The 24724-nt window shown below is 36.2% G+C and overlaps 1 protein-coding gene and 1 pseudogene across 3 annotated transcripts in view; one reads left to right on the top strand and one right to left on the bottom strand.

Annotated features, from left to right (window-relative positions):
* The window catches only part of LOC124126066 (selenocysteine-specific elongation factor-like), a 77213-nt gene extending 64993 nt beyond the window's left edge, over window positions 1-12220 (bottom strand). Inside the window, exon 1 of one of the 3 annotated variants that reach the window (XM_048398302.1) lies at window positions 12142-12220. Coding sequence is in view for 1 of the 3 variants with exons in the window: in XM_046489491.2 (XP_046345447.1) it covers window positions 11061-11340 (280 nt within the window). In the remaining 2 variants the exon portion in view is untranslated. Of the gene's footprint in view, window positions 1-11060; window positions 11480-12141 lie in introns of those variants that run through there. The other 2 variants (XM_048398303.1, XM_046489491.2) reach the window with 2 other exon arrangements.
* A 5099-nt stretch (window positions 12221-17319) lies between these two features.
* Window positions 17320-22914, top strand: LOC124126070 (annotated as a pseudogene).
* Window positions 22915-24724: the final 1810 nt, after the last annotated feature.

The following is a 24724-nucleotide window of genomic DNA, read 5'->3' as shown; positions in this document are numbered from 1 at the left end:
TTATACATTCATGTACATATTAGTTTGTATTATTATATCATACAGTCATGTACATATTAGTTTGTATTATTGTATTACACAGTCATGTACATATTAGTTTGTATTATTGTATTACACAGTCATGTACATATAGTTTGTATTATTGTATTATACAGTCATGTACATATTAGTTTGTTTTATTGTATTATACAGTCATGTACATATATTTTGTATTATTGTATTATACAGTGATGTACATATTAGTTTGTATTATTGTATTACAGTCATGTACATATTAGTTTGTATTACACAGTCATGTACATGAAGTTTGTATTATTGTATTACACAGTCATGTACATATAGTTTGTATTATTGTATTATACAGTCATGTACATATTAGTCTGTATTATTGTATTAAACAGTCATGTACATATAAGTTTGTATTATTGTATTATACAGTCATGTACATATTAGTCTGTATTATTGTATTAAACAGTCATGTACATATTAGTTTGTATTATTGTATTACACAGGCATGTACATATAGTTCGTATTATTGTATTATACAGACATGTACATATTAGTTTGTATTATTGTATTACACAGTCATGTACATATAGTTTGTATTATTGTATTATACAGACATGTACATATTAGTTTGTATTATTGTATTACACAGTCATGTACATATAGTTTGTATTATTGTATTATACATTCATGTACATATAGTTTGTATTATTGTATTAAACAGTCATGTACATATTAGTTTGTATTATTGTATTATACAGTCATGTACATATAGTTTGTATTATTGTATTATACAGACATGTACATATTAGTTTGTATTATTGTATTACACAGTCATGTACATATAGTTTGTATTATTGTATTACACAGTCATGTACATATAGTTTGTATTATTGTATTATACATTCATGTACATATAGTTTGTATTATTGTATTAAACAGTCATGTACATATTAGTTTGTATTATTGTATTACACAGTCATGTACATATTAGTTTGTATTATACATTCATGTACATATTAGTTTGTATTATTATATCATACAGTCATGTACATATTAGTTTGTATTATTGTATTACACAGTCATGTACATATTAGTTTGTATTATTGTATTACACAGTCATGTACATATAGTTTGTATTATTGTATTATACAGTCATGTACATATTAGTTTGTTTTATTGTATTATACAGTCATGTACATATATTTTGTATTATTGTATTATACAGTGATGTACATATTAGTTTGTATTATTGTATTACAGTCATGTACATATTAGTTTGTATTACACAGTCATGTACATGTAGTTTGTATTATTGTATTACACAGTCATGTACATATAGTTTGTATTATTGTATTATACAATCATGTACATATTAGTCTGTATTATTGTATTAAACAGTCATGTACATATAAGTTTGTATTATTGTATTATACAGTCATGTACATATTAGTCTGTATTATTGTATTAAACAGTCATGTACATATTAGTTTGTATTATTGCATTAAACAGTCATGTACATATTAGTCTGCATTATTGTATTAAACAGTCATGTACATATTAGTCTGTATTATTGTATTAAACAGTCATGTACATATTAGTTTGTATTATTGTATCATACAGTCATGTACATATTAGTTTGTATGATTGTATTACACAGTCATGTACATATAGTTTGTATTATTGTATTACACAGTCATGTACATATAGTTTGTATTATTGTATTACACAGTCATGCACATATAGTTTGTATTATTGTATTATACAGTCATGTGCATATAGTTTGTATTATTGTATTACACAGTCATGTACATATAGTTTGTATTATTGTATTATACAGACATGTACATATTAGTTTGTATTATTGTATTACAGTCATGAACATATAGTTTGTATTATTGTATTACACAGTCATGTACATATTAGTTTGTATTATTGTATTACACAGTCATGTACATATAGTTTGTATTATTGTATTATACAGATATGTACATATTAGTTTGTATTATTGTATTACACAGTCATGTACATATAGTTCGTATTATTGTATTATACAGACATGTACATATTAGTTTGTATTATTGTATTACACAGTCATGTACATATAGTTTGTATTATTGTATTATACAGACATGTACATATTAGTTTGTATTATTGTATTACACAGTCATGTACATATAGTTTGTATTATTGTATTATACATTCATGTACATATAGTTTGTATTATTGTATTAAACAGTCATGTACATATTAGTTTGTATTATTGTATTATACAGTCATGTACATATAGTTTGTATTATTGTATTATACAGACATGTACATATTATTTGTATTATTGTATTACACAGTCATGTACATATAGTTTGTATTATTGTATTACACAGTCATGTACATATTAGTTTGTATTATTGTATTACACAGTCATGTACATATAGTTTGTATTTTTGTATTACACAGTCATGTACATATTAGTTTGTATTATACATTCATGTACATATTAGTTTGTATTATTATATCATACAGTCATGTACATATTAGTTTGTATTATTGTATTACACAGTCATGTACATATTAGTTTGTATTATTGTATTATACAGTCATGTACATATAGTTTGTATTATTGTATTATACAGTCATGTACATATTAGTTTGTTTTATTGTATTATACAGTCATGTACATATATTTTGTATTATTGTATTATACAGTGATGTACATATTAGTTTGTATTATTGTATTACACAGTCATGTACATATTAGTTTGTATTACACAGTCATGTACATGTAGTTTGTATTATTGTATTATACAGTCATGTATATATTAGTTTGTATTATTGTATTACACAGTCATGTACATATTAGTTTGTATTACACAGTCATGTACATGTAGTTTGTATTATTGTATTATACAGTCATGTATATATTAGTTTGTATTATTGTATTACACAGTCATGTACATATAGTTTGTATTATTGTATTATACAATCATGTACATATTAGTTTGTATTATTGCATTAAACAGTCATGTACATATTAGTCTGCATTATTGTATTAAACAGTCATGTACATATTAGTCTGTATTATTGTATTAAACAGTCATGTACATATTAGTTTGTATTACTGTATCATACAGTCATGTACATATTAGTTTGTATTATTGTATTACACAGTCATGTACATATAGTTTGTATTATTGTATTACACAGTCATGTACATATAGTTTGTATTATTGTATTACACAGTCATGTACATATAGTTTGTATTATTGTATTATACAGACATGTACATATTAGTTTGTATTATTGCATTAAACAGTCATGTACATATTAGTCTGTATTATTGTATTAAACAGTCATGTACATATTAGTTTGTATTATTGTATTATACAGGCATGTACATATTAGTTTGTATTATTGTATTATACAGGCATGTACATATTAGTTTGTATTATTGTATTATACAGGCATGTACATATTAGTTTGTATTATTGAATCATACAGTCATGTACATATTAGTTTGTATTATTGTATTATACAGTCATGTACATATTAGTTTGTATTATTGTATCATACAGTTATGAACATATTAGTTTGTATTATTGTATTATACAGTCATGTTCATATTAGTTTGTATTATTGTATTAAACAGTCATGTACATATAGTTTGTATTATTGTATTATACAGTCATGTACATATTAGTTTGTATTATTGTATAATACAGTCATGTACATATTAGTTTGTCTTATTGTATAACACAGTCATGTACATATTAGTTTGTATTATTGTATTATACAGTCATGTACATATTAGTTTGTCTTATTGTATAACACAGTCATGTACATATTAGTCTGTATTATTGTATTATACAGTCATGTGCATATAGTTTGTATTATTGTATTATACAGTCATGTACATATTAGTTTGTATTATTGTATTATACAGTCATGTACATATTAGTTTGTCTTATTGTATAACACAGTCATGTACATATAGTTTGTATTATTGTATTATACAGTCATGTGCATATAGTTTGTATTATTGTATTATACTGTCATGTACATATTAGTTGGTATTATTGTATTATACAGTCATGTACATATTAGTTTTTTTTATTGTATTATACAGTCATGTACATATTAGTTTTTGTTATTGTATAATACAGTCATGTACATATTAGTTTGTATTATTGTATTATACAGTCATGTGCATATTAGTTTGTCTTATTGTATTATACAGTCATGTGCATATTAGTTGGTATTATTGTATAATACAGTCATGTACATATTAGTTTTTATTATTGTATTATACAATCATGTGCATATTAGTTTACAATCATGTGCATATTAGTTTGTATTATTGTATTATACAGTCATGTACATATTAGTTTGTATTATTGTATTATACAGTCATGTACATATTAGTTGGTATTATTGTATTATACAGTCATGTACATATTAGTTTTTATTATTGTATTATACAGTCATGTACATATTAGTTTTTATTATTGTATAATACAGTCATGTACATATTAGTTTGTATTATTGTATTATACAGTCATGTACATATTAGTTTTTATTATTGTATAATACAGTCATGTACATATTAGTTTGTATTATTGTATTAAACAGTCATGTACATATAGTTTGTATTATTGTATTATACAGTCATGTACATATTAGTTTGTATTATTGTATAATACAGTCATGTACATATTAGTGTGGTTATTATTGTATTATACAGTCATGTACATAATAGTTTTTATTATTGTATTATACAATCATGTGCATATTAGTTTACAATCATGTGCATATTAGTTTGTATTATACAATCATGTGCATATTAGTTTACAGTCATGTGCATATTAGTTTGTATTATTGTATTATACAGTCATGTACATATTAGTTTGTATTATTGTATCATACAGTCATGTACATATTAGTTTGTATTATACAGTCATGTACATACTAGTTTGTATTATTATATCATACAGTCATGTACATATTAGTTTGTATTAAACAGTCATGTACATACTAGTTTGTATTATTATATCATACAGTCATGTACATATTAGTTTGTATTATTGCATTATACAGTCATGTACATATTAGTTTATATTATAGTCATGTACATAGTTGCTTGTATTATTCTATACACATCTATTTCATTTGATTGTATTGAGTCAGTTAAGGAGGTATCGCCCCTTGTTGTTTATTGTCATGTAACAGGATATTGTACATATAGTTTTTAGGAATACAGTTTTAGCTTTTTCATTTCAAGTAGTTGTATATATCTTCATTAGTTGTAGCACAAAATGTTGGTCCATTTTATTGAAGGGTGGACAGGTAAGTCTATTCCTTTCCCTTTGTCTCAAACTCTCCAGCTTGTCAATACAATAGCTTTCAGCTCCCAAGCTGATTAACATTATCTAACTACAGCTTTCTTCCCTAACATTTGAACACTTTCTATTCACTCTGCTTATAACTCTGCACAGACAAGACATGGACTACATATAGCTCAGGTTAGTTAGTTACATTATCTTTCCTAAATAGAATTCTAACTTATTGATTGAATATGTTACCAATAATGTATTGTAAATGCTTAACTATGATATCAAATAATCAAGATATCTTCTATTTTATCAGTATAAAGTGTTTAACATGTAAGTATGTGTGAGAGCATGATTTGATTGGGAGTTTTGAATGTAAGGATTGAATTAGAAGTTGGTTTTCTATTATTTAAGGTAATAGTTGTGATGATGTATGTATGTATGTATGTATGTATGTATGTATGTATGTATGTATGTATGTATGTATGTATGTATGTATGTATGTATGTATTCAGGCATGACAGTTATGTTATTGTTGTGAAGGCCTAGTGATAAGGAAAGGTGCTTACCTTACAGTGTAAGCGTAATGATGGGGAGATCGAGGTGGAGTTAGCTTCGGTGTCATATTCGTTCGTTCTGTTTTCTGTCCAGTCTCAATCTGTCACTTGTCACCTGTCAGATTTGGCAGGTAAGTTGATCACATGCCTCGATCACACACGGAAACATACGAGCAGCATCGGGTCGCCAATCCGATGTAACCCAATGTACGAGTGTGGAAGCACCAATCACTACATTATATTTACTTTTATAGGAATGCAATAATCCTTTATGATGTGGGTTTATAGACACACCCCGGTGTCACACACAGGGTATGTATAAATCCTTTATTTCATCACTCACTTATGAATGAATTTCTATGTACATGTATTAACTATGTGTTATAATTTAACACCACGTGGTAGCATTTTATATATGTTCCTACTCTTAGTGATAATAAGTATATATTTATGACACCATACGGCTAATGGTATCCTTCTAACTATATAGTGTGTAACTGACATATTCAGTTATGATAAGAGACATTTTATATATGTATCACTGATTTGAAAGTTCTGTAAATTGTATATAATATAAGTTATCTACAATGAACTAGTGATGTGTAACTGTATGTGTTGCATGTGTGGATTAATGTGACTGCTCAAACTAGGATATAATTAATATGCAGTCGTATCTTTGAATGCTATTGTATGTATAGTATATACTGTTATATATTGTTATATTTTATTACAGGGTGATTGATTGAGGAAGTGATTGATAATGGAATAAATGTCACTTCAACAAATACAACCGCAGCTTGTCATTTTTCGTAATGAGTAGTTTTTTGTATATATTTGTTTTAATTTCATTTTAGGTTTTTACATATATTTATTATATATAACTAGTTGTTAGTTTCAGTCAGCTATAACAAAGTGTATCTGACCTGTCTCACCTACTAATTGCCCCATGGCCAGAAGCTTCATTTGCTGATTGGCCAAGCTAACACCTATTGTTAAACTGCATGCTTTGATTACACTGCATACTCTCTCAGCACATGAACTGACAGAACTGCTCAGACCAGCAAAGCATAAAGAGATAATATTAAATCAGGTGAGTTAAATGGTTATAATCTCTATCTTGTGTTGTATTTAAATAATACAGTATGTTTAAAGTGTTATATAAAGTAAACTAAATGTATGGACATCACTCTACACATACAGCTGGCAGCACATAGATGACAGTCCCTATGTGTGTCAAGTGATGTCCATGGGGACTGTAAGCTGTATGTGTAGAGTGATGTCCATGGGGACTGTCATCTGTATGTGTGTCGAGTGATGTCCATGGGGACTGTCATCTATGTGTGTCGAGTGATGTCAATTGGGGCTGTCATCTATGTGTGTCGAGTGATGTCCATGGGGACTGTCAGCTGTATGTGTAGAGTGATGTCCATGGGGACTTTTATCTATGTGTGTCGAGTGATGTCCATGGGGACTGTCATCTCTGTGTGTCGAGTGATGTCCATGGGGACTGTCAGCTGTATGTGTAGAGTGATGTCCATGGGGAGTGTCAGCTGTATGTGTGTCGAGTGATGTCCATGGGGACTGTCATCTATGTGTGTCGAGTGATGTCCATGGGGACTGTCATCTATGTGTGTCGAGTGATGTCCATGGGGAGTGTCAGCTGTATGTGTGTCGAGTGATGTCCATTGGGACTGTCATCTTTGTGTGTCGAGTGATGTCCATAGGGACTGTCATCTATGTGTGTCGAGTGATGTCCATGGGGACTGTCATCTGTATGTGTGTCGAGTGATGTCCATGGGGACTGTCATCTATGTGTGTCAAGTGATGTCCATGGGGACTGTCAGCTGTATGTGTAGAGTGATGTCCATGGGGACTGTCAGCTGTATGTGTGTCGAGTGATGTCCATGAGGACTGTCATCTCTGTGTGTCGAGTGATGTCCATGAGGACTGTCATCTCTGTGTGTCGAGTGATGTCCATTGGGACTGTCATCTATGTGTGTCGAGTGATGTCCATGGGGACTGTCATCTATGTGTGTCGAGTGATGTCCATGGGGACTGTCATCTGTATGTGTCGAGTGATGTCCATGGGGAGTGTCAGCTGTATGTGTGTCGAGTGATGTCCATGGGGACTGTCATCTATGTGTGTCAAGTGATGTCCATGGGGACTGTCAGCTGTATGTGTCGAGTGATGTCCATGGGGACTGTCATCTATGTGTGTCGAGTGATGTCCATGAGGACTGTCATCTCTGTGTGTCGAGTGATGTCCATTGGGACTGTCATCTATGTGTGTCGAGTGATGTCCATGGGGACTGTCATCTATGTGTGTCGAGTGATGTCCATGGGGACTGTCATCTGTATGTGTCAAGTGATGTCCATGGGGAGTGTCAGCTGTATGTGTGTCGAGTGATGTCCATGGGGACTGTCATCTTTGTGTGTCGAGTGATGTCCATGGGGACTGTCATCTATGTGTGTCGAGTGATGTCCATGAGGACTGTCATCTCTGTGTGTCGAGTGATGTCCATGGGGACTGTCATCTATGTGTGTCGAGTGATGTCCATGGGGACTATCATCTATGTGTGTCGAGTGATGTCCATGGGGACTGTCATCTATGTGTGTCAAGTGATGTCCATGGGGACTGTCATCTATGTGTGTCGAGTGATGTCCATGGGGACTGTCATCTGTATGTGTGTCGAGTGATGTCCATGGGGACTGTCATCTGTATGTGTGTCGAGTGATGTCCATGGGGACTGTCATCTATGTGTGTAGAGTGATGTCCATGGGGACTGTCATCTATGTGTGTCGAGTGATGTCAATGGGGACTGTCATCTATGTGTAGAGTGATGTCCATGGGGACTGTCAGCTGTATGTGTGTCGAGTGATGTCCATGGGGACTGTCAGCTGTATGTGTGTTGAGTGATGTCCATGGGGACTGTCAGCTGTATGTGTGTCGAGTGATGTCCATGGGGGCTGTCATCTATGTGTGTCGAGTGATGTCCATGGGGACTGTCATCTATGTGTGTCGAGTGATGTCCATAGGGACTGTCAGCTGTATGTGTAGAGTGATGTCCATGGGGACTGTCATCTGTGTGTGTCAAGTGATGTCCATTGGGACTGTCATCTGTGTGTGTCGAGTGATGTCCATGGGGACTGTCATCTATGTGTGTCGAGTGATGTCGATGGGGACTGTCAGCTGTATGTGTAGAGTGATGTCCATGGGGACTGTCATCTATGTGTGTCGAGTGATGTCCATGGGGATGTCAGCTGTATGTGTAGAGTGATGTCCATGGGGAGTGTCAGCTGTATGTGTGTCGAGTGATGTCCATGGGGACTGTCATCTATGTGTGTCGAGTGATGTCCATGTGGACTGTCATCTATGTGTGTCGAGTGATGTCCATGGGGAGTGTCAGCTGTATGTGTGTCGAGTGATGTCCATTGGGACTGTCATCTTTGTGTGTCGAGTGACGTCCATAGGGACTGTCATCTATGTGTGTCGAGTGATGTCCATGGGGAGTGTCAGCTGTATGTGTGTCGAGTGATGTCCATTGGGACTGTCATCTTTGTGTGTCGAGTGATGTCCATAGGGACTGTCATCTATGTGTGTCGAGTGATGTCCATGGGGACTGTCATCTGTATGTGTGTCGAGTGATGTCCATGGGGACTGTCAGCTGTATGTGTAGAGTGATGTCCATGGGGACTTTCATCTATGTGTGTCGAGTGATGTCCATGAGGACTGTCATCTATGTGTGTCGAGTGATGTCCATGGGGCCTGTCAGCTGTATGTGTGTCGAGTGATGTCCATGGGGACTGTCATCTATGTGTGTCGAGTGATGTCCATGGGGACTGTCATCTCTGTGTGTCGATTGATGTCCATGGGGACTGTCATCTCTGTGTGTCGAGTGATGTTCATGGGGACTGTCATCTATGTGTGTCGAGTGATGTCCATGAGGACTGTCAGCTGTATGTGTCGAGTGATGTCCATAAGGACTGTCAGCTGTATGTGTAGAGTGATGTCCATGGGGACTGTCATCTATGTGTGTCGAGTGATGTCCATGGGGACTGTCATCTATGTGTGTCGAGTGATGTCCATGGGGACTGTCATCTATGTGTGTCGAGTGATGTCCATGAGGACTGTCATCTCTGTGTGTCGAGTGATGTCCATGGGGACTGTCATCTATGTGTTGTTGTTTATAAAATTGGCTCTTTCACATAATGTCATATTTCTTGTAGAAGATATTTGAATACTTTACGGAATTACTTTTCAAAATTAACATGAAAAAATGGTGGTGACAGTAGAAAAACCTTAAAAAGGGCAAATTTCTACTTGTCCTTATGATACGTTAACTATTTGGCAGTTTGCCAAGGTCTGTAGGAATAATGTCAATTTCTAACGCTGATTTCAATTCAGTTACCAATAACAGCCCAAAACTTCTCCAAAGGAATCATCATGATAAGGCATATAAGGCATTACAAAAATTGGTGGGGTGCAGGCTAAAACAACACCTCAGCAAAACGTCTATGATTTTTGGGTGAAAACGGCTACTAAATGTCAGGCAAAAACAGCACCTATTTTTATTAACGATAAGAACAATTTATGTGGTAGTATATATGCTTTATTAACATGCTTTATTATGTTGTTTTGTCGTATATATGTTTTCCTTGGGCGGGGACACAGTCTGTTTTCTGGAGCAACATTCTTGTGATGTCGGATGTCGGCAGAAAGGGGAGATATATGTGGAATATCTCTGTTAAATTACAATTTATTTCAAACTTAATCAAAATTAATATTAAATATATGGTATACCGGTAGTTTCAGCTTGACATTGAGTTACATTGAGTAAAGGTACTTAAAACTTCAAAGTATGTGATGTTTCAACGAGAAGTTTAGTTGCGCCTCCCAATCAGTCAGTGAGTAACTTGGAGTAGAGGCTAATTTCTAATGTAAACTTGTTTTAAGGCGATTAACATTTCACAATTATTTGTGTTTGAAAGTGACCACGTGAGTTTAATTTCATGTATTTCAGTACCAAAGTAAAAAAAAAATACTGTGCCGTTTACGGCAGGAAATAGTAGCCGTTATCGCTTTAGGCGAGATGACGTTTTCGCCAATCGGTGACGTTTTGCCTGTAACCCCAAAAATAGACCACTGCGCCACGAGGCGTGCAATAAACCTCACCTCCAATAATTGTTCTGATAAGACTTGCATGGCCAGGACAGTCGACAAGTGTGTATTGAACTCGGTCGTGTCCACCAAACTTTTCTTTTGAATCATCATCTAGTTGTATTGAAAATGACGAAAAGCCCAGGTCAAGGGTAATACCTCTTTCTTTACTTTGTGGGTTTTTGTCAAAACATGCAGTACTTGCAACAGAACTCAACGCCTTTGACAGACTGGTTTTCCCACTGTCTACGTGTCCCAACACACCCACGTTGAAATTAAACGGCCTTGATTCCATATTTCCACCACATCCGGCGAGAATTCTGAAATATTTAACTTCCGAGCTCAGATGATGTTGACGATCGTCGCTATTTAACACACCTTTCCAGACCGTGACACACAAAATGATCTTCGCGAGTAGTCGTTCTTGGGTAAATTTGTCACGTCTCTGGTTCAAAACGGGACCAATCCAAATCGTACCAAAGCGAAGTCGTCGAATGCTCGCCTTTGTGGTGAGTCACTGTTTAGGGAATCTACAGCACAATAAATAAGTTTGATTTAATTTGGTGTTCTTATCTCCTCTATTTCTTTTGAGTGGGCGAGCGGTCATCTATAAACATGAGGTTAGGTCTACAGGATGTAAGTGCAGAAACTGCGGATCCGCTTCATTTCATCGTTTTGAAATTAGCTGATGTTTTCCCTCGATCTGTAGATCTAGATCTAGTGGATGCATGTCGAGTTAATTTTCTGACGTACATATTAACCCTCATGGTTACTTGGTATGGCTGGGACGGGTAACTCGGATACTCGAGTTGGATGGGTACTGAGTAGGACCCGGGTACTCACAGGACTACCAAGACCGGTGGTTAGTCTATATAGTTACATAGATATTTTTCTATGACATTAACAATAAAATTTCATGGTTACACGTCGCTGATGTTCGCATTTCTTTCTGACTGTGCACACATCCCTTCTGATTTTTATTTCAGTAAAGACAAAGCTTCAGTCAACTTCAATATATGCACGATCAGATCGTTTTAAACTATATATAAATACATTTTGCTAGTAAAAAAACCCTTCCCATTTGAACATTTTGTACCTTACTTGAGACCTAGAGTGGGTTCCGGGGGTCGGGTATCCGGGTAGTAAATTTAGAGTCGTCTCAGCCTTATGCCTGGCCGTCAGCTGGCTTTGCATACCGCTCAGTCCCGCACTGTGATGTCGTCGCGATTTTAAAAAACATATACTGGCTGCCGTTGTTCTAAACAACCTCAAGACTGTCGTAAGTCTATGGTAATGCATGGGAGTTACGATCACCCACAGGACCATGTAGATCTAACTAATAATAACAATAAAAGAAAACTCGCAAAAAAAATCATAGACGAGGCGCGCTTTTTTGTTACTATTATTAGTTACATGGTCCTGTGGATCACCTCAGCGTTGATGTTGCTTTTCATTAATCAACTAAATCGGCCTGCATCATACGTACAGTCCAGCAGGGCCAAAACGGCCGGGCCAATATGGAATTTGCGCGTGGCCTGATTCGTTTGTTTATCTTTGTAACAGTACACTTTTAGCATTTATTTTGGTTGAAATATCGTAGATTAAAATAATTTTTGGAAGCAAAGCAATAAATATAACAATGTGCTTGAAGGCGCACATAATATCCTTCATGACCACGCGCGCCACCTAATAAGTTCCCGCTTGAACTTGGAAGTTGTGAACGACGAAAACAAATGCCCAACTAGCGATGTTGACAGAAATGACACAGGTGACAAACCGGCTGATTCAACGTACGTCGTCATCGCGATTCCTAAAGGTAACCGATGAATATACTGACAAGTTCATTGATGAAAACAAAAATAAAAACACGATCTGGAAGACTAAGAGTGACCTAAAGGTGTTCAAAGCTTGGGCAACAGAAAACAAGATGATCGAGGGACATCGAATCTGTACCTGCTCAGGAGTTCGATAGCCTTTTGGAAAGATTTAACCAAGGTAATTTATTTGTAGAATTTTTATTTAACCCTCTGAATGCCGAGTTTCTGACGCACATTTTCGTAAGATCGGAAAAGTGAAGGTTGTGCGAGAATTGCGCTCACGCGGCACTGGATCTACCTCTGGCTATAAAATTACGCAATTTCCTATTTGATGGTGTAAATTTAACTGCAAATATTTAAATCGGTTTTAAAAAAAGACACGTCTTAGTGTTGTACGAGAATTTATTCTGCGTTGAAAAACAGTAAATTTCTCCGCTTTTTATCGTAAACCGATAAAAGTACTGTGCGACGATTTTTTTTATTTATAAGCTTTACGGAAACTGTGAGCGTACAAAATACTGCTTTATATCCTAACGACATAACTACATATCAAATGGAGTTATATACGTATGTATTCAATGCCAAAATAGCATGCCGTAAATGACGAAAACTGATTTTTCTCAATTCATCAAAAGGCGACAGAGAGGTTACATACACAAGCTCCTCACAGCGATATTCCGTTCGCGGAGCTCTCTATACTATGTTACTTCTGAAGCACTGGAAGACATATAACCCAACGTACACCATACGAATCCATGTTCCTAACCAGGGTGCCAAGGTCATGCTTGAAGACGATACATTCTGGCCAGAGAATGTCAACTGTAGAGAGTGGGTTCCCAGCAAAAGATGGTATGTACACAGTGATGATGAACAGTCAAGATCTTAAACATGACAAGTAAATCAAGATCCCGACTATTTGCGACCTATCTCTTGTTTCTTATGATCAGACTTGCTACATGGAATGTGCGTGGCGTTATGCATGCTGCTACTGAACTTGCTGATAAACTTGAAAGTTGTGATATAATGTTCATTTCTGAACACTGGCTAAACAGACAAAACGAATCCTACTTAAATGGGATCCATGATGAATTTGATGTGTATTCCAAATGTGACAAATCAGAACTACCAAGACGTAGAGGCTCAGGAGGCGTAGCAATATTTGTTCGTAAATGGGACTGTTGTGTCTCGTCTGTGATAAACACTCCAGATGATGATTGAACGATCAGTATCAAATTGACTATGAACAATGTTCCTGTTTTTATTATAGGAACATATCTTCCATCTAGTAATGTGCTGGACAGTGTTTATTGTGAAGCGCTTGACTATGTCATACAATTATATGATGTGTATCCACAACATGGACAGACTATCATACTTGGTGACTTTAACACAGACTTACGCACTCCTGATAAACTGCGTTCCAAGTACTTAAGCAGAGTATTGAATGAGAGATGTCTGTACTCTGTGATCCCCATCGATGACGTCACTAGATATACATATTTCACCAAAAGTGGAAATATTAAGAGTATGCTAGATTACATTTTTGTAAATGTTGATTTTACACCTAATGTTGTCGGATTTGTCATTGATACAAATGTATCTTACTCTGTATCAGATCATTTGCCTATTCTTGCCTGTCTAACTGTAACAACACCTATTAGTCAATATGGAGTTGATAAACTTAAGTGGCGGAAAGCAACTGAGACAGACCTAATGCTTTATCGTTTTGAAACTGAAAACTGGCTTCGTGATACTGTTTTTGCAATTTCAGACTACCAGAGGCCAGTAGACTTTATTCAATATTACAATGAATACATCACCTCAGCCCTTCAAAATGCAGCAATAATGTACATTCCTTCATCAAAATTCCAACCTAGGCTGAAACCGTACTGGAAAAAGGATAATCTTAAATCATTACACAATAGTATGCGCAAGTGCCGTAAAGAATGGAAGGAAAATGGTAAAACTCGCGCTAAAAGCAACATCTTTTTTGCTAGATACAAAGAAGCCAAACAGTTATTTAGAAAACAGCATCGGATCTCAAAACAAAAGCTGATAGATGATAGATACAAAGAAGTTTATGAAGCTGCTGAGGTTGATGTTCATGAATACTTCAGGGTAGCTAAACGTTATCGTAAAAACAAAGGTCATACTCAAAAACTTGTCTATTCAGATAAATCATCTAATGACCCGAAGGATATATGTGATATGTTTGGTGAATATTACAGAAATCTAGCTGCCCCGGATACTGATCTGAAACATGATGTTCTATTTTCCTCTTACGTCAAACAACGTGTTAATGACCTTGAAAATGAGGTATTAGATAGCACTGATTCTTATTACAATAATGGTGTAGCTATAGCATCTCCCCTTTCAAAACCCTTCACTGCTGAAGAATTGATGGATACTGTCAAATCTCTTAAAACAGGTAAATCACCAGGGTATGACGGAATCTCAAACGAGCATATTAAAAAAGCAGGTATATCTATTCATCACCATCTCATGGTTTTATTCAATGCAATTGTGCACTATGAATATATACCATGTGAGTACAACATAGGTCAAATCCTCCCAATCCATAAAGGTCATGGTAAAAGCAAGTCGGATCCTGCTAATTACAGGGGAATCACTATGACATCTGCTTTTGGTAAACTTTTGGAAAGACTCATACTCAACAGAATCGAATCCTGGGTAACTAAAAACTGTAATTTCCCACATCTTCTCCAATTTGGCTTTCGCAAGAATGCAGGTGCAGACACTGCGGCCCTCACACTATTAGAAGCAATAGCATATTACAATGAAAGAAGTTCTCCAGTCTACTGTGCATTTCTAGATAATGAAAAGCCTTTGACAGGGTATGGCTAGATGGCCTTTTTCTAAAACTTTATGACCTTGGTATCACGGGTAAAACATGGCGAATACTACGTACTCCTATGTCAGCTTTGCAGGCTATAGATCAGACTTGTTTCATGTACGCCAAGGAGTTGGTCAAGGCAGAGTTATATCTGCTTGGCTCTTTACATTATATATAAATGATCTGTTATGTGAGCTGGAACGCTCTAAGCAAGGACTAAATCTGCCGTGGGCACATACTCCAGGCCAGCTCTTGGCAGATGATACAACACTGTTTAGTAGCTCACCAACAGGCCTTCAAGATCTTCTCAATGTTGTAAATCAGTATGCATATAAATGGCAGCTTAAGTACAATGTCACGAAAAGCGCTGTTCTAATATTTGATGTGCAGCGTAAATTTATCTGCTCTCAATCACTGTACTTGGGCAGTATGTGTGTTCCACTTCAGCAATCTATAATATATGCAGGTGTCAGGATAAGCTCTGATAAGTCTTCCTTAGAACGAACACAATTAGCTTGTGAAAATGTTAATAAATAGTAATAATGATACTGGACTATAGTTTGGAGGTATGAATCCAATCCCAGCAAAAAGGATCTGGGAACGAGTGATACTCCCATGCGGACTCTATGGATGTAATGTCTGGGGGCTATTAACCCTCAAAGAATACGATATGCTGGAAGTTATTCAACGTTATTTCAGTAGAAAAATACAGGGCCTTCCAAAATGTACATCAGGTACTGTTGCTGTGGACAACATGGGCTTGATATCTCTCCAATCCTTTATTGACAAACAGTCACTGTTACTTCTTGGAAAACTATGCCGATCCAGTTACAGCTATGTCTTTAAAAAGGTATTCATTACTCGCCTTGGGCAGTTTAGATACGAAATAGCGTTGGATAACCTCAAAAAACGATGTGCTTTGTCACCTGTATATAACATAATCAGACTTGTCAAAAAATACAATCTTAATGCAGAAATAGAAGATTATCTAATTAAATGTAGCTTCCCAAGTAAAAAGGCATGGTTTTATTGTTAAGGAAAGGATTATTTCTGCAGACCAGGAAGCTGTATGCTCTAAGCTGCTATCTAGACTTAACTTAAATAGATATGTTTCGCTACGTAATGATAAAGAACACAGACTCTGGCTACTTGCACTTGAACGTCCTGAACAGTTCCCAAACTCGCCCCTTTCCGTAACCTGCAAGTAGACTCGTCCCCCCTATCGATGAATATTATGTGCGAAAATACGACAAACCAATCAGAATGCGCGTATGATTTCATGTTCTTCGTCAAAGAATCCCTCAGAAATAATTTTTGATTTTACTTATGTCTTGCATCTAAAAATATACCCAAGACACATTTTAATGTGTTCAATCATACTGTATAATTCCGCATGTCAAGATGTGCTGTAAATTGCATCTGAAATATATATAATATATGGGGAAATATATGTGAACCATAACGTAACAACTTGTTTTAGGTATGCCCGTTTGCGCTAAGACGGATCCCGGTCGCAAAAATGGCCATGTGAGGGGCACGAGTCGCTATTCGGCTTGTCCCGGAATAACACGAGTTGGTCACGAATGGGCTATCGCTATGACCTGGGTCTCGCGAAGCCTATTTCCGGTTCCCAGCTTCCGGTGACAAGCACATTTTTTTCGAGGAAATAGCTTCACCATCTGAATGCGCAGTTACTTGTACGCCTAACATACACATAATAGACAACATCCTAGTCTATCGGTTTGACAGCTCGGCGGTATGGTATTGTTTCGTGTTCGGCTGTAACCACCGTAGTGGTCGTGAATCATGCAAAAAAAATTCGCTTTCCAAAGGAAAAGAGAAGTTTATGGGGTCGTTTGTCAAGGTAATTTGTTACTTATGAAATAAAGTAATAAAGACTACTGGAAATTATGTATACATGTTGCATTGCTGCTCTCGCAGTACACGGTACATAACCTAATAATTTTTTAATCTCAAGTTTACACGATATACGGCTTTTCCATTGATCACATGACCGCGAAATTGAAGTTCACTTAAGAATTGAACGTCAGTTTTGATGGGTTCATTGAAGTGTGAACGATTTAAAGGCGGTGGTTAAACGGTGAACCTCCGATCACATGACCGCGAAATTGACGTTCATTTAAGAATTGAACGTCGCAAGCTCGGAGGTTCACACAGTTTAACCAGCGCCTATATCGTTCACACTTCAATGAACCCATCAAAACTGACGTTCAATTCTTAATTCACGAGACCATGTTCTTGAAATGACGTTAACACTGACGGACTACTTCCACATTCCTGGGAAACCCTGGGAATTCCCTAGCACGAAAACATGCATATGCATTCTTTCTGATCATTGAGAACCTTTATTCTACGGCCCATCCTAATGAACAAATGAAGACATACACATCTAAACTATCGACTCTATCCGTGCCTAGGCTGACATTGACCGTCTCCAGCAATCTACGAATTTACCTTTGTGTCTGTTTGATGCATCTTTATTCACCTTTCAATTATCTGCCAGTTGATCACTGATGACTTACACATGTAACCGCCACAGGTTCATTAACAGCTTCGGAAATCTCTCCATCTCTCCGTCTCCCGTAATACGACTTGCTGTCATTGTGACTGACCTACTGAGGTAGTTCTTTACAGACCTTTCTCATCTAATAAGGATATGATTTGAACACATGTAAGATGTTTCTGAAGAGCAAGTTGTGCATCCATACGCCAATGTCACCTCTCTTTTTGAGGAACTATTTTACTCCGATATAGCTGGTTGTTGTATGGCTGTCAGTGTAAACATTTAGTCACACGTACTAAATAATTGTTTAGATCTTGGCCTACATCCTCTGAGGTAAGAAATTGTGATAAAAAATTAAAAGAACTGACTTTCACTTTGTGTGAGTTCATTGGAGTAAGCAAGCTCCGACGTTCATACAGTTTGGCCCTCACTCTATGAAGGTTCATACTCAAATGAACTCTCACAAAGTGAAGGCCATTCCTGTTTATTATTCTCCCTTTTGTAATCGCCGTTAATAGGTACAATATATAAAAAATAAATAAATATACTGAACAGCATTGAAAACGCACCACCATGAAAATGGATCTATTTTTATCCGGGCTTAAGTCATATGAAAATATATAAGTGAACCAGTAATATACGACGTTCTGGAGTGTCATGGTGTGGGGCGGCATCAGTCATAACCATCGAACAGAGCTCCATGTTTGTCGTGGAAGAGTTAATGCCCTTTAATATGGGAATAACATATTGGCAAATCACCTCATCCCATTCTTTCATCAGCACCAGGATATATGCACACCTTCCAGCAAGATAAAGCAAGAGCGCACACAGCACGCGTTTCAACACAGTACCTAGCGAACAATAATGTGCCTCTGCTTCCATGGCCAGCCCTGTCACCTGATCTATCGCCAATTGAACATCTATGGGATTACCTGGGTCAATGCCTCTCACGTCGTCCGTAAGTACAGAACCTGAGAGAACTTAAAGATACACTACGTAAAGAGTGGAATGCCCCAGAACACTATTCGATCAATTAGAAGACGTTGCCTGTGTTGCTGTCAATGGCGGACATACCAGATATTGACTTTTCATTTTAACCCTATGTGTCTTCCTTACACTGATGACGTAATTGTAATTACTGTGTGGTATTCCTGTTTCCTTTGTCGTCTTTCTTAATAATCCGTCTGTTCTAATCAAAATCATAAATTGCTCAAGTTGTTTTTGTAATATTTCAAGATTTATTGCTGGTGCGCTTTCAATGCTGTTCAGTATATATAACTATACGTTCATGTCCCCTATACTTCATGTCCGTTATTCAGTTATGGGCTGATAAGACGTGGTTCGAGTTTAAAATTAAAACTGTGTGCAATCTTACTCCACTTATTTAATTATTACTATAATGTGCCTGAGTACTTTCTCTCTATATATATATTATATAGTCAGATCTAAATATGCACAGGTAAAATACTCTTTGGTTTTAAAAAAAAGTCCCAAATAAAGCTTGAAAAGATTATGTATCCACCCTCACAAAATGCCAATACATGCAATATATGTTGTTTTAAAGAAATGTCCCCCCTCCTACCCCCAATGTATGATGGTTATTAACGAAGTCAATGCATATGTAAGAATTGTAGCCTCAGCAGCCTTAACCACAGTCATTTTCATGTTTCAGGCGACTTAACAGGTGTCCATCATCTGAAAAAGTGACAGAATTTGCTCCTGTCATTTTCAAGATGGTGATAAATCTAACAATCCATCCTTCTTCCCTCATAATAAAGGGAAGCTTTTCCAGTTCGAGGATCTTACAGCTGGAAGTATTTGGAGTGTGCTCAGGTAACAAAAATATTAAACCAAATAGGGATAAAGCAAATAGCACTGATGTTTAAAAATTGTATAGTGCATACAACATACATGAACAGTGGTTGAGGTTTTATAGAAAAATTTTACTCCGCAAAATGAAATCACATATTCAACAACATTTTAGTGAAAGTTGGGTTTATATGAAGGTGGGGGACCTATGTGGGGAATCAAACCCAGGTCTTCTGCTTTAACCACGAGGCTCCCCACTGCCCCTTTTCCTGAAGTCATCTTGTCTGTCTGACACATTGACTAAAAATAATTAAATTTTCAAAACAAACATATCAGATAAGGATAATAATAGTAAAACAAAGACGTTTTTCTCAGAAGTAAAAGGCAGCATGGCCCACTTGAGGATGCAGCCACATCTATTGTAAATGAAGATGGTGAACAGAAGGATGACAAATCATTCAAAAACATTCGCGCGAACGCACCACTTGTTCTGGACAGCAGCAGCACAGGCGTCATGCGCAAATGCGTGCGGAGGGGAACTCTGTCGCTAGGCTTGTCACTTTTATAGTCATGCTTGGTAGAGAGCAGCCACGTTGCCGGGCAGTTGGCTGCCTCTGACAGTGTCAAATCAGGACACAATTGTAGTAATTGTAAAGTCAAATGAGGACTTAAATAAAACCTAACAAGGGTTTTTCAGTCAAATAAGGACTAAATCGTGGTAAGTAGTGATTTTAGATTTGTTTCTGAAATCGTGGGTTAATTCAAATATGGTGTAAATTTGAGTTTCAGTTATTAAACAGACATTAACTTTAAGTTTTGTTGAGTTATTTTTTTAAGACTTTCACTGCGTATCAGATGGTGACACACAAACATCACAGGCTGACTCTCACCTATGCTGTACAAAAATATGCATGAGAAAAAAGATTTTAAAAACACTGGATATTTTTTTATTTGGTTACAATTTCTCCTCAACAGAGCAATCATTATCCATTTAAAAGATGTTAATGTCACAGGTTGAAAAGGAGCACAGCAAAGTGTCTCAATCTAAACACAGCCCTGAACACACAGATCACAATGCTTAAAGACCAGATTGCAACACTTGAAGATGAAATCCGGCAATTGTGTCAAAGACGGCCTCGATTTTCCATCGACGATATCAAAGACACTGATGAATCTTTAACATACTAATGGTATGGATATATCATACTGAGAAGGGTTTAACAGTGAGCAATGGACAATATATCTGTGCTCATATATCCATACATTAGCCATCTTAACAGCTACCAGCTTTAGAAATATATATAAAAAACAAGCATGAAATGCTCATATCCCCTGCCCAGTTGTGTGCAAGGCATTAGTTCCTGTGAAACGAAAGTTGTTGCTATGGAAACTTGAATAAATAATTTTTCAAAACTCCCCAGTGTACAAATAGACCAATAAATGTGCCAAGTTTTGTGAAGAAATATTTTTCAGATTTCAAGATCTCTGGAAAGGAGCACTACCGCCATTTTCAGTTGAAGTCAAAGTTGTTGCATGGAAACATGAAAAATATTTCTTTTAAATATCCCAGATTATCAGTTCCCGACTAGACCTATCCATGTGCCAAGTTTGGTACAGATATCCATGTTTTTTTAGTTCCGCTAGGGAAACAAAACATGACAGACAAACAGCCCCCAATCCCACATCCCCCTTCCACTTCAAGCCTGGGGATAATAATCACATTTGTGATTGTTGATCTACAAAAGGAAGTCATTACATTATCTATAAGTTTTAGCGATATGGTCCAGACAAAACACTATGAACAGAGTTAGTTGAACTTGTTGTCATGGAAACAGGTAAAAAAAATTTAACAAAAATTCCTAAATAGCAAAAGGCACCGCCTTCAGTCCCTGGTTAATAAATGTAGCTTGTTTGGATGACAACAGTGTCACGGTTTGCAAGTTATGCTCCGAAAAGGAAATACAAACAGACCAGATGATGACTATATCCCTGCGGCATTATATGTTGACGGGATACAAACTTCAACAATGAATCTGTATTTGTGAAACAAAAACAACAACAAATTGCTCTGTTACAGATGCTGCTGTACACCAGCATACCGTATGACATCTTTGTCATATTGTCTGACACCATCAACAGATTTGGCCGCAACTACTATGCTGGCTGGAGTGAGTTGGGTTTAACGCCGCTTTTAACAGTATTCCAGTTATATCACCGCGTGTCAGCTTAATGTGGGAGGAAAGCCCAAAGTGATACAGGTCTCAGACGTTTACCAGTTCGGTGAAACCCACGAGCACGGGTATGGTGCTGACAAACCTAGAAACATAATCGGGGCGAACTGGGATTCGAACCCACAATCATAGGTTTCTGGCGTGCCCAAGGGACGCAACTCTGCACAGCAAATCGCGGCGCCTAAGACGACTGGGCCACCCTATGCTGGCTGGAAGCATTAGTGCACAGAATCAGCTCCTTCTTACTCTTATGAAACTGACACTTAACTGCAAAGATTTAGATTTAGCACAGCGGTTTGATGTCAGCAGAGCCACTGTGTCAAATATTTTTAACACTTTCATTCATGTATTACATGAGTTGTTGTTTGCTGGCATGACAAAGGTCAATGCCTGAATCGATTGATGCTGTTGAAATAGCTCAAGATATACCACATGACCTTGACAAACAAACCAGAGTTTACAGTAACTCCAAATGAAGCTTTGACATTTGCATCTGAATTATATCCCGGGTCTGTTTCAGACGTTGCAATAGTGAACCATTGTCATCTTGCCAGAAAATTTGAAGCTGGGGACGTAATCCTTGAAGACAAGGGGTTTACCATACATGACTTGCTGACTCAGGGAGTTCATGTAAACAAACATACCACCATTCCTTTCAGGAAAATCCCAGTTTACTCCTGAGGAAGCCAAAATTTGTTATAAAGTAGCTAGAGCACGCATACATGAGCGTATTAAAAAATTTGACATACTCAACCATGTTCCAGCCAACTATAGGCCCATTTCAACAAAAATATTTCAGGTATGTTGCGCTTTCATAAATCTTCAAGCCCCTCTACTCAAGGAAGTAGCTGAAAACATAAAAGCAGATGCAGTTGGTACAGTTGAACTATTCTACTCTCCCGACCGCACCACTATGTAAATACATATTAATTTGCCCGCTTATCCTGAATTTGAGATAGAAATACAGTGCTATCTCAAACCTTGGACTCAGTTCCAACTTTGACTTGACTACAGAATTTTGTACCTTTATTTAGAAGTTGGCATTTGCCACATTAATAGATTTGATAAGCACTACTATATGAAGGTCCCTTCCTCACACATGTTACATTGCTGTTAAAGTGTAGTGCAATTTAAATGAATTGGTCAACCAATCTTTTAATCAAATTGTTATGGTAATCAATTTTGACAATAAATACATCATGAGCACACGCGAGTATAAACATGGCGGTACTTCCTGAATCAAAGTCACATCACTAGAATCAAAGTTGTGTGATGCTACTCACACTATCCAAGCTTTGAATTAACAAGTTTGAGATGAGAGTGGCACTTTTTTATTTTTGTCAAGTGGAAAGATGAAATGTTGATTGCTGCTATGCCGAATAAGGCACATGGACAGTGTACATAATTTAATACAAATTTAATTGTTGCGGGCAAAAAACATGATGTAGCCCTAACTTCTTGTGTATGTAATTGCATTGCTATGGATAGTGTTCATTAACTATTGCACTCTTCAATATAGCGCTAACTCTTATGGCATGCAATAAAGCATGGCTCCCAAAGTTACTAATATTTTTAATAAACTCAAGTTTTCCAATGACACGATTTTTTCCCCCATCTCAGAAAACATTATCAGCTGATCACCGCGATCATGTAACACCGGAAATACCTGTCAACAAATACGAACTGAAGTACACAATTTAATCCTATTATCATAATATCCGGTGATAAAAAAAATTTCATTGTTTATCTGAACTAATGTTTGCAATATATTTCATTAAATTTATTCAAAATTTCATTGGGTACTTTTTAACTGAATCACCGGTAGATTGGGATGAAACGTATGCACAGCTGATTGCTATTTACGGCTTAGTTTACGAGAAAATACACACAGTAATCTTAATATCTGCATATAAAACAATGCCTTGGAGAACTGGAAATACATTATAAATGGTAAATCATCATGTCTAGTGATGTTTAATATCAAATTTCATATTTTTATTGGCCAAGTTTGTTATACATGTACCTGTTTATTCACCTAAATTTGCTGAAGGGATACTATGTGTTTTCTTGAAAGCGCATATTAATACTGGATACAGCCATGTTTCACAATAACATCCGAGATGACCTTGACCTTTGATAGACATGTGGAAGGATTTGTAAACATGTATGAGGTAACCATGCCTTAGAACCATGTTTGTGAAACTGCTGATTGTTGACCTTTTCCTTCTTTTGACATACACCTTTTCAATGCAGTGCTACGTCCCACAGAAGGCACACACCAATGATACATGCATTAACACATTTTGGAGAAATACCAGAATGGATCTATGACAGAATTGACTTTATAAACTGATTGTGAAAAAAATCAACCAGTTTGATAATATTTGGTGACCAAGATTGGTCTTTAGAAATCCTGACCACAACCATGTCAATTGGTGTCCAAA

The sequence above is a fragment of the Haliotis rufescens genome, unplaced genomic scaffold (genome assembly GCF_023055435.1).
Source record: "Haliotis rufescens isolate VD_foot unplaced genomic scaffold, xgHalRufe1.0.p SCAF_18, whole genome shotgun sequence".
NCBI lineage: Eukaryota > Metazoa > Mollusca > Gastropoda > Lepetellida > Haliotidae > Haliotis > Haliotis rufescens.
The sequence above is the reverse complement of the archived record's forward strand: the minus strand, read 5'-3'. Positions and strand labels throughout refer to the sequence as shown.